We start from the raw sequence: 11,129 nt of genomic DNA, 5'->3' as shown, positions 1-11,129 counted from the left end.
ACACACACTCATATCTACGGACAATTTCTCAAATCAATATTTCATGTTTTATTTCAAAATTAAAATAAAACCCTGACAATACAACTTGTATTAAAATCTAACGGATAATCCTGTGTGTGTGTGTGTGTGTGTGTGTGTGTGTGTGTGTGTGTATGTGTGTGTGTGTGAGAGAGACATCTTGTTTGCTCAGGTGTTATTCATGAGCTGACTCCGTTCCTGGCGCGCTGGATCCACTCCGTGTTTCGCCGCCGCCCGCTCGCATCAAGGTGGCTGCAGAGGCTCCTCGTCTTGATGCAGAAGAGCGCTCGCTCTCGCTCTCACACACACTCTCACACACACTCTCTCTCACACACACCTCGCCGGGCTCAGGTGCGACTCGCGCGCGGACTCTCCTCGGGACTTTTGGGGGTTTGAGGGGCCCGGACTATGACTTCAGGAGCCACCTCTGTGCAAGCGCGTCGGGGAGGATTTGAACGCACCATCCTCTGAGAAGGAGCGTCGCTGATCCTCATCCCCCGAAACTGTCTGGATTTATCTCAGATCCGGGACTGACTCCCCGAACCTCGGGGCTCGACGAGGACTCGCGAGGAAGGTGGTTTTGTGCGGAGAGACTTTTGTGTTGACGCCTCATGATGGGCGCGTCACCTGGACCAGGAGCCTGCAGGGGCCGCGGGGGTCTGACCTGGATGATGGTCGCGCTCCTGCTGCTGGAGTTTGGAGCCGCTCAAGGTAGGAAGGAAAACTTTTCTGCTTCACTGTCAGAGGCGTCTTTGCTTCACTGGACCGAGGTCACACTTTTGGGTTGTTGTTTTTTTAAAGCAAAAATAATGATCTGTTGAGGCGTAAAGAAAAATCAAAGAAACAACTTTTCACTTAAGAAAAGGTCAAATTCCAAAAAATGAATTTAAGTTAAACAATAATAATAACAAATCCTTATTCGATAAACGAAAGTGAATTAAAATTAAATAATAATAATGAATCCTTATTTAATAAACCAAAGTGAATACCGATTTTTTTTTTTTTTAGTAGAGGAATGACAAAATAAAAATAAGGGTTAAGCGTAAATAAATGAACTAATGTACAAACAGTTGCGAATCATTTTTAAAGCCACATTTGTTCAACAATATGTGTCGAAAATTAACGTTTATTTGATAAATATGCGTCATATTTTAAGCATTTAATGCCACGTTTTTCCTTTTGATTTGATATTATTTTCATCTTCTTTGATGTTGACGTTCGAACCTTTGAAGAAAAGAAAAGAAATGTAACTTTTTCCGTGATTTTTTTTTGGTGGGGAGTAAAATATGATCATCAAGAATAGAGCCTCGATAAATACTGTTATTTTGAACGTTTTTGTTCCTTCCAAACAAAAGCTCCGCCGTGAATCGATGAAGATCTAAAAGTCAAGTCCTCTGAAGCTTCACTCGCACTAATGACGAATGGCTGTAAAGTCCAGAGAAGCCATTAAAGCTATTAAAGCCATTACCGCCGTGACCTTTGCTCACCAGTGAGGTATTTACGAGGACGTGGTAATCTGTGTTTTCCTCTTTTAAAAAAAAAAACAACTAACTGTTGAAATTTGGCACTGGGGAGGAGGGGGGGGGGGTTTCTTGTCAAGATCCCGCCACAATGTCAACCTTTTAAAAAAATGTTCTCGACGCCACGAAGACGAGGAACGTCGCTCCTCTCATCCTACATTTGGACTTCTGGCTTCTCCTGACGATGATGGAGGAAGTTTTTTTCTCCTGGAGCCGAGTCTGGTTCATCCGGTGCCGCTCGTCGAGTGACATGTTGTCCGTCCGGGCACCTCTCTTCTTGAGGGTCCACGATGCCTCCTTATCTTCGGGCCCCCAGACCCTCCATCGCACTCCTGCATTGTTAATGAGCGAAAACGAGGCGCAGAAGGAATGAACAAAACGGTCCAGTTTCTGGACGGAGCCGGAGATGACATAATACCTCCGAGCGTGTCATTGACCGGATGGGAACACGAAGGAGGTCCTTCTCCGTCTATTAGGAAGTCGATACACCAGGAGGACGTGGTCGGAGGTTAATTAATGGCTCTTGTGTTTCTGCCGCTGATGAGCTCGAAGTCTCGGACGTGTCTGGAGCGACGGGCGAGCGACACCTTCTTCTTTCGGTATGAAGACGCACGGGTCTTTAACGCCGATCCATTCTTCACGGCGAAGGAGCGCTCGCTCACTTACTCGCCGAACTCCCGACGGAGACGGATGGTGAGCCGGGAGAGCGAAGCCATCAGCCGGTGACAGGAGCTTGATTGGACCTTGGCTGCGTCTGGTTTTCCTCTCGAGGCTGTTGTGATCAGATTATAGACTCATCGTTGAACTTTACTCTGACGTTATATTCATTAAAATCATGTTTTACTGGTTTATACATCTGGAAATATTTACAGTACACTTGTAATATCACGGTTCACCTTTCGTGGTCTTGCAGGTTTCTATGGAGTCAGATCTGGTGCATAAGTCCCACATACCCGTAACATGACATGTTAACTTGCATTGACGTAACTACATTTCCATACTCGTAATCCAGAATTCGTAATTGAAGACTTGTTGTCGTTAAAAAAAAAAAAAAAAAACCTCGACTATATTTTCTAAATGTACGAGTACAAGTTACTAAACACTTTGTGAGTCATTTTTTCGCACCACAATCACTGATAAAACGGGTGCATTTGTTCCACAAACTTGTAGAATGTGATCTGTAGCCGTACTTCAAATAAGCATTGGTTAGTACACAGTACTGCATATTGAAGTGTATGGTACAAAGCTACATTTGCAGATAAATGTGCCAACAAAAGAGTGAACTCCCATGATGCTTTTCTACACACTGCTCTATTATCGACAGCTGGTCGGTCACTACAGTACTGTATTTAAATTCTATGTCAAAAGTGATCGGCAACTGCAGTGGGGCGGCTGGGCGGCAAAGCATTATGAGAACTCTACAGGTCAAGTTTGTTGAGTTGGTGCTCTCTAGTGAAGGTAGATGTGCAAGGGTGGTTGAGAGTTCCTTTGCCGGAGTGTGTGGATGACAGTGATCACAGTAGAACCGGACGGAATGCTCGGGTTCCGGTGTCGGCCAATCAGGATCAAGGGGTTGAAACCGAGACACTCTTTTGCCAATATATGTTTGTGAAATGATGCACTTTTATCAAGGAATTATTCTTGACCTTTAGTGAATAATTTTTGCTTTTTTTTCCTCTTTTGTTTAAAGAAAAATAGAAATGTACATCATCACAACATATATATTCAATGATTTTATAATGAGAACCTGTAGATAAAATCTATGATCAAATAACATTTTTGTCACTTTCATGTTATTTAAAAACGTTTTCAAACTTTTCACATTATATATACTTTTTTGGGGGGTCTTGACTTGTTGGCCCCTCACAGCCGTCACAATATGTAATGAGACTATAATAGGAAGTTACTTACCTCTGAGTTTTCATTAACATTTACATAATAAATGTATTTTTTATGTTTCTGTTAAACCATTTTTCTGAAATGTATCGTGTTTAGAACTCTTTCAATCCATCAATCGCTAAGACATGTTGTTCTTACAAGAGTTGATTATGTTACGACCCCGAAACCCTTAAATCCCTCAAATGAGGCGTTCATGGACTACTTAAAGATCGTTCTTTACCGAATCCGGCCTACAAAGGGTTCTTAAAATCATGATTTATATTCAACAAAAAAAAGCCGGATCCTGCTGATCTAATGACCCCTGGATGTGGATTCAATCTCAGATTAAAAGTGTACATGAACCCGATTGTGTTTGTTTTGGATTCGTAAAGTCATTTAGACGTGTTTGGGAACAAACATCCTCGAGGACATGCTCACTCCATTATGTGGGAACGAGCAAAAGTAAACCATTTGGCGACGTAATGAGTCGAATATTAGAATTTATTATCCATGAAACTGACTAAGCAGTTGAATTAGCAGAAAGCAGCAGTTACGGCGCCGAGATATTAAATATGATGCGGAGGAAACGACACGAATTTCTCGCTCCCGGAACTTTGAGACGTCAACGTCCTGCATGTTAAATGAATTAGATTTTTTCTTTTTCCTGCTGATTTATTATCGAAGGAACATCTCGAACGACGATGCTTCGCACAGACCGTCGCCCTGTGGTTAAAGGATGCTTGGCATAAATCCTGGGATTCCTTCAGTTTCCCACAATGCCGTTCTTATGCCTCCCTTTGAAAATCCGCCCTTCGGGGGGTTTTCGTTTATGGACGGAAAAGTTAAAGATCTGTAATGTATCGGGTTTTTTTTCCTGAGATACCGCTCACACTTTTGCTGCTTTTCCGCTCGCGACACCCTTTTCGTGGCGTTCCAAGAAAGCCAGGTAGAACGTTACGGCCGTCGCTATTATTCCAACGGGCTTCCTTCCCCGTGGCCCCGAACCACCGGCTCCTCGGGGGGGCGCCGTGTTACAACCCCTCGCGGCGGCTCCATAAACACTCTTGTGTTTGCACAATGAGCGCATTGTAAGAGAAGTATACGTTTCCTCTACGTCGCCACTTTACAAGCTCGACTTTTTTAACATCTTTCCATCGGGCAATTTTCTATAATTGGAGACATTACGGTCCTCGGCGAACGCGGCTGCAGGAAAAAGCAAACAGAGAACACGGTTCAGGGCGAGGGTGCGAGGCTCGGTCGGGGGGGTTTCGACGTAAGCCGAGAGTCGGGCTCTGTGTGGCAGCGAGTGATAATTGCTGTGAAAAGTGCTGCTGAGTTTCGCTCTCCACGCTCCCGCTGGAAGTCACGTCATCCTGCCTCGGACGTCCATCGTACGCGCGAGGAAACCAGTTACGCTTCGCAATCATCTGCTTTGCTGCTCAAAATAAACACGTTTGGGTTTGTGTTTTCGTAGAAATCTGAGGTTGGAACTCGACTTTCTAGATAATTATATGTGTAGCTAACATTCCTATCATTTAAGGAAACGCACGTGAATATAACCAGTAAAATATTTCAAGAAAAAAGTATGTATAAATGTATATATGTATAAAAAAAAGAAATCAAATAATATTAATAATCAGAAAACAATACTGGTTGTTTTTGTGTTCATGGTTTAACTGGTGAATAGTTTCGGATCATTGTGTTTCGAAAGAATATTTTCTCTTCCACATTTTTCAAGAACTTTTAAAGATTAATACGACGCAAAAATGAGTCTCGTCCTTCTTGACACCTACACACATCTGCTATATTCCTGTTGGATGAATGTGATTTAATATATTCTTATAAACCACTTTTTTTTGGCTGATTGTTTGGGAACTTTTCACATGTTTTTGCCCAAATTTCTGTTTACATTTCTTCCTTCAAATCTGCATTACACACTCTGACGAATCAGCTGTTTTGAGTGAATATTTCAGAGATGTCAGTTTTTGTTGTTTCGACCAGTTCAGTGATAGTTTTAATAACGACTATTTGTTACATTCTAACTATATCTATAAGTGCGATATTCGATTATTGGTGTCTTGAATTGCGATATTGATATTAATATGGTATTTCTTTCTTTCACCTACAAATGTAGCCTCGTGCTCGCACACTTCACAGACGGACGGAGACGTAAACAACAACGAGACATAGAAGTACAAACTGACAACTTTACAGAACGTGACACTGATTGGTCGAAGTTCACATTTAAGAAAAGATTGATTTATACAATAAAAAAATTATAACTTATCGCACATCTTTTCCATATGCATATCGCATGCTCCAATAACGCGATATTGATATTTTTTTGATATATCGTGCAGCCCTAATACTAACTAAAGTGGATTCACAGCGCCAACATTTTGCTTGATTGTCATATAAATGAATGAAAACGGTGCTTCTGAGCTTCGTTTGGTTTCGTAAAACAATGGTTCCTGAATTCAATTGTGGAGAAAAAAAAGCCAAACTTTAATCCATATTTAAGACCTTTCTTCATGATTGCCTCCAACAAAACAATCCCCAAAGGGACCAGATTATATTCTGGGAGTGTCAAGAGAGGTGGTAACCAATTCTACAGGAAACAATAAAACCGGCAGTAAAAGTTGACATGAGTACCTTTCAATACAAGATAAAATACTGTGTTCATTCAGTTGACACATGTTTTTCTTTTGGGCCAATTCAATGTTTATCTTTTATAATCTGAATCAAAACTATAAATTTATATCCATTTGGGGGAATAAAAATATAACCTAAGATTTAGAAAAAAAAATACATAGTTTAGGATTCAATTTATACAAATGACAGAAAACGTCTTCTTTTTTTTTGCCAATTAAATGTATTCTTTATATATTATATATATATACAATTATTCAAATTGAAATTAGCAATTGTCCGAATTGAAAATATTGGCGCTTTAATTTCAACTTTGATTTCATGTTTGAATGCAATCATTAATGAATGTGTTCAAAGAAAAAAATGTTATCATGAATAAAAAAGATATTTAATGAAACATTTGACATCATAAACAAACAAAGTATTTTAAAAATAGAAATCCTTGCACGGAAAATATTACACATACATACATACATATTACACAAAACATGAAATTAGGGAAATTAAATAAAGATATTCACTCATTTTCCTTTGACCGTTCCTTTATCTGGTTCGTAGTAGGCTTGGGTCTATCCCAGCTAGTTAGGGCGAGAGGCAGGGGACTCCCTGGTCAGGTCTCTATTCGTTAGCAGGGAACACGGAGGCGTTCAACCATCCATGCTCACACTTGGTCTGCGGGAGGAAAGCGGAGTTAATCCAATCAAGAACAGAAAACATCCAAACTCCAAACTGAAAGACTTTAACGTGGAATCGAACCAACAACCTCACGATTGACTGAAACTCAAACTTGAGTCAAACTTCAACTTCATGTCCATCCAAGAATGTGACACAGATTCGTGATGGTTTAAACATATTTCAAAGCTGAATCAGAAAGTTTGAATCAAAGTTTAGAGAACAGGAATGAAAAAGAGGGTGAAGGTGAGGAAAGACACAAGGGAACAGAAAGATGAGTGGAGCGAGTGAGTGTGGAGGACGAGGGAGGAGGACGAGATATGAGGGAGGACGGGGACGGACGGGAGGAGAGAGTCATTAATCACCCGGTGAGGCACTTTCAACTGCAGGGGAGCTTCGCGGGGCAACATTCACTTCTATTAGCAGTCCATTAGCACAGCTCTGCACAAGTCTCAGCACTTGACTGGCAGCTCCGTGACACCGGCTCTGACCCGGGGATCCTGCCCGACATACAAACAGATCCACTTGTTTTTTAGCAGCCATTCATTAGAAAATACAACTGGATTTTGAAAGAGAACGTTGTTTAGAGATTCACTATTGTTTGTGTTGGAGTGAGTATTGACAAGAATCTGTCAATACGATTGCATCACGATATGTAGTGTATATACTGTATGTAAATATGTGGAGTATTGTCCAGTACTTGACTCTGGTGCTGTGATAGTGTAGTAACAAGTATATATGTGTAGTATTGTCCAGTACTTGACTCTGGTGTTGTGATAGTGTAGTAACAAGTATATATGTGTAGTATTGTCAAGTACTTGACTCTAGTGTTGTGATAGTGTAGTAACAAGTATATATGTGTAGTATTGTCCAGTACTTGACTCTAGTGTTGTGATAGTGTAGTAACAAGTATATATGTGTAGTATTGTCCAGTACTTGACTCTGGTGTTGTGATAGTGTAGTAACAAGTATATATGTGTAGTATTGTTGATTACTTGACTCTAGTGTTGTGATAGTGTAGTAACAAGTATATATGTGTAGTATTGTCCAGTACTTGACTCTGGTGTTGTGATAGTGTAGTAACAAGTATATATGTGTAGTATTGTCCAGTACTTGACTCTGGTGTTGTGATAGTGTAGTAACAAGTATATATGTGTAGTATTGTCCAGTACTTGACTCTGGTGTTGTGATAGTGTAGTAACAAGTATATATGTGTAGTATTGTCCAGTACTTGACTCTGGTGTTGTGATAGTGTAGTAACAAGTATATATGTGTAGTATTGTCGAGTACTTGACTCTGGTGTTGTGATGGTATAGTAACAAGTATATATGTGTAGTATTGTCCAGTACTTGACTCTGGTGTTGTGATAGTGTAGTAACAAGTATATATGTGTAGTATTGTCCAGTACTTGACTCTGGTGTTGTAGTATTTACAGACCACATGACTCTTGACGAAGTCGTAACTGCTTTTATTTGTTTTCAAACCAAAATATGTCCAGACATCAGCTTTAAAAGCTCACTGTATCCTCTCGTCCTCAGTCGTCACCGGGATCTCATTCTTCCTTTAGCTGCAGAGGAAGTTAATGAAGTTAAATAGCAACACAAAAATGAACAAATGCTTTGAATACTTTTTTATAAACACTAAATTGAAATAATATATCTCTGATATTAATATTATAATAGTAATATAATACTATTAATATTATTATTACTAAAATGTAAGTGTATCTAAATTTTCTTACACTTATAATCAGAAGTGACTTTGAATGCAAAAAACAAAAACAGAGCTAATGGCTACAGATGAGAATAGCTACTATCTACTAGGAATGTGATGGATTTATTTGTCAACATTATCAATTACTAATAATATAATAACAATAATTAATAATTAATTTAATTATACGTATTGAAATAAAGTGTAGTTTCATGTACAACATAAATGACTTCCTTATACCCAACCTTCAACTAACCCTAACACCAGACGTAAGAAAATAAAAATAAAAACAATATAACAAAAACCCTACAAAGCTTCTGTGTCACATGTTCAGAGTAAATATTCTTATTTTAAATAATTATAATTTTCTTCTTCTATGATCTCATACGTTACACAACTGGACTCTATGAAATGTCTCCAGTTGAATATCGATCGATGAAGGACACGGTGACCTCTGGGTGAGAGTCAAGTTACTGACCACTGCGAGCGACCTTCACCCGCACCGTCTTTTGTGCCCGGAATAAAAAAATAACGGTATAAACGGTCCGGCGTTCAATCGCGGGGTCTGTGATGGCGAGGAGAAGCGAGGAGAAGCGAGGAGAAGCGAGGAGAAGCGAGGAGAAGCTAGGAGAAGCGAGGAGAAGCGAGGAGAAGCGAGGAGAAGCGAGGAGAAGCTAGGAGAAGCTAGGAGAAGCGAGGAGAAGCGAGGAGAAGCGAGGAGAAGCGAGGAGAAGCGAGGAGAAGCTAGGAGAAGCGAGGAGAAGCTAGGAGAAGCGAGGAGAAGCGAGGAGAAGCTAGGAGAAGCGAGGAGAAGCGAGGAGAAGCTAGGAGAAGCGAGGAGAAGCTAGGAGAAGCGAGGAGAAGCGAGGAGAAGCGAGGAGAAGCGAGGAGAAGCTAGGAGAAGCGAGGAGAAGCGAGGAGAAGCTAGGAGAAGCGAGGAGAAGCGAGGAGAAGCGAGGAGAAGCGAGGAGAAGCGAGGAGAAGCTAGGAGAAGCGAGGAGAAGCGAGGAGAAGCTAGGAGAAGCGAGGAGAAGCGAGGAGAAGCTAGGAGAAGCTAGGAGAAGCGAGGAGAAGCGAGGAGAAGCTAGGAGAAGCGAGGAGAAGCGAGGAGAAGCGAGGAGAAGCGAGGAGAAGCTAGGAGAAGCGAGGAGAAGCTAGGAGAAGCGAGGAGAAGCGAGGAGAAGCGAGGAGAAGCGAGGAGAAGCGAGGAGAAGCGAGGAGAAGCTAGGAGAAGCGAGGAGAAGCGAGGAGAAGCGAGGAGAAGCGAGGAGAAGCGAGGAGAAGCGAGGAGAAGCTAGGAGAAGCGAGGAGAAGCTAGGAGAAGCGAGGAGAAGCGAGGAGAAGCTAGGAGAAGCGAGGAGAAGCGAGGAGAAGCGAGGAGAAGCGAGGAGAAGCGAGGAGAAGCTAGGAGAAGCGAGGAGAAGCTAGGAGAAGCTAGGAGAAGCTAGGAGAAGCGAGGAGAAGCGAGGAGAAGCGAGGAGAAGCTAGGAGAAGCGAGGAGAAGCGAGGAGAAGCGAGGAGAAGCGAGGAGAAGCGAGGAGAAGCGAGGAGAAGCTAGGAGAAGCGAGGAGAAGCTAGGAGAAGCGAGGAGAAGCGAGGAGAAGCTAGGAGAAGCGAGGAGAAGCGAGGAGAAGCGAGGAGAAGCGAGGAGAAGCTAGGAGAAGCGAGGAGAAGCGAGGAGAAGCTAGGAGAAGCGAGGAGAAGCGAGGAGAAGCGAGGAGAAGCGAGGAGAAGCGAGGAGAAGCTAGGAGAAGCGAGGAGAAGCGAGGAGAAGCTAGGAGAAGCGAGGAGAAGCGAGGAGAAGCGAGGAGAAGCGAGGAGAAGCGAGGAGAAGCTAGGAGAAGCTAGGAGAAGCGAGGAGAAGCGAGGAGAAGCGAGGAGAAGCGAGGAGAAGCTAGGAGAAGCGAGGAGAAGCGAGGAGAAGCGAGGAGAAGCTAGGAGAAGCGAGGAGAAGCGAGGAGAAGCTAGGAGAAGCTAGGAGAAGCGAGGAGAAGCGAGGAGAAGCGAGGAGAAGCGAGGAGAAGCTAGGAGAAGCGAGGAGAAGCGAGGAGAAGCGAGGAGAAGCGAGGAGAAGCGAGGAGAAGCGAGGAGAAGCGAGGAGAAGCTAGGAGAAGCGAGGAGAAGCTAGGAGAAGCGAGGAGAAGCGAGGAGAAGCGAGGAGAAGCGAGGAGAAGCGAGGAGAAGCGAGGACGACGGCGGCGGCGCTGACCTGATTTCCTGCCTCTGATACTCTCTCCTCCAGAAAAACGGCTCTTCAAAGTGGAGGAGCCGGTGCATTAAGAGGAGCCGCCGGCCTCTGAGAGCCCCGTGATTACAGGGTCCCGGCCCCGGGGGGGTGGGGGGGGTGTCGGGGGGTCCAGGGGGCCACTGTCCCCGCTCTTGAACTCTGGCTCCGTTTACCATCCGAGATCAGACAGTCAGAAGTCCCGGTTGCAGGAGGACACGGTTGGAGAGGTGATTACCGGTTAAGAGGCCCTTCTCGTGCCATTATAGCAGCAGCAGCAGGGCTGACGGCGCACATTGCTAGTGTGTTTAAGTATAAGTACACACTCCACTCCTGCCCTTTAATTTGGCGTCGTGGCCGCCCCCCCCCCGGCCCCCCCGGCCCCCCCGCCGCCCCCCCGCCGCGACACCACTAATGTCCTCCTGAGTTCGGCTGTTCCCGACAGGAAGCCGGTG

At 43.4% G+C, this 11,129-nt stretch overlaps 1 protein-coding gene across 2 annotated transcripts in view; it reads left to right on the top strand.

The window, feature by feature from the left end:
- Positions 1-310: 310 nt before the first annotated feature.
- The window catches only part of unc5cb (unc-5 netrin receptor Cb), a 226,927-nt gene continuing 216,108 nt past the window's right edge, over positions 311-11,129 (top strand). For both annotated transcript variants that reach the window (XM_087790542.1, XM_087790540.1), the window contains exon 1: positions 311-729. In XM_087790542.1, coding sequence (XP_087646668.1) covers positions 630-729 — 100 coding nt within the window. In that variant the 5' untranslated portion in view covers positions 311-629. The remainder of the gene's footprint in view (positions 730-11,129) is intronic.

The sequence above is a fragment of the Callionymus lyra genome, chromosome 5 (genome assembly GCF_982586985.1).
Source record: "Callionymus lyra chromosome 5, fCalLyr1.hap1.1, whole genome shotgun sequence".
Lineage (NCBI taxonomy): Eukaryota > Metazoa > Chordata > Actinopteri > Syngnathiformes > Callionymidae > Callionymus > Callionymus lyra.
Note: the sequence above shows the minus strand (reverse complement) of the source record. Positions and strands in the feature narration are given on the sequence as shown.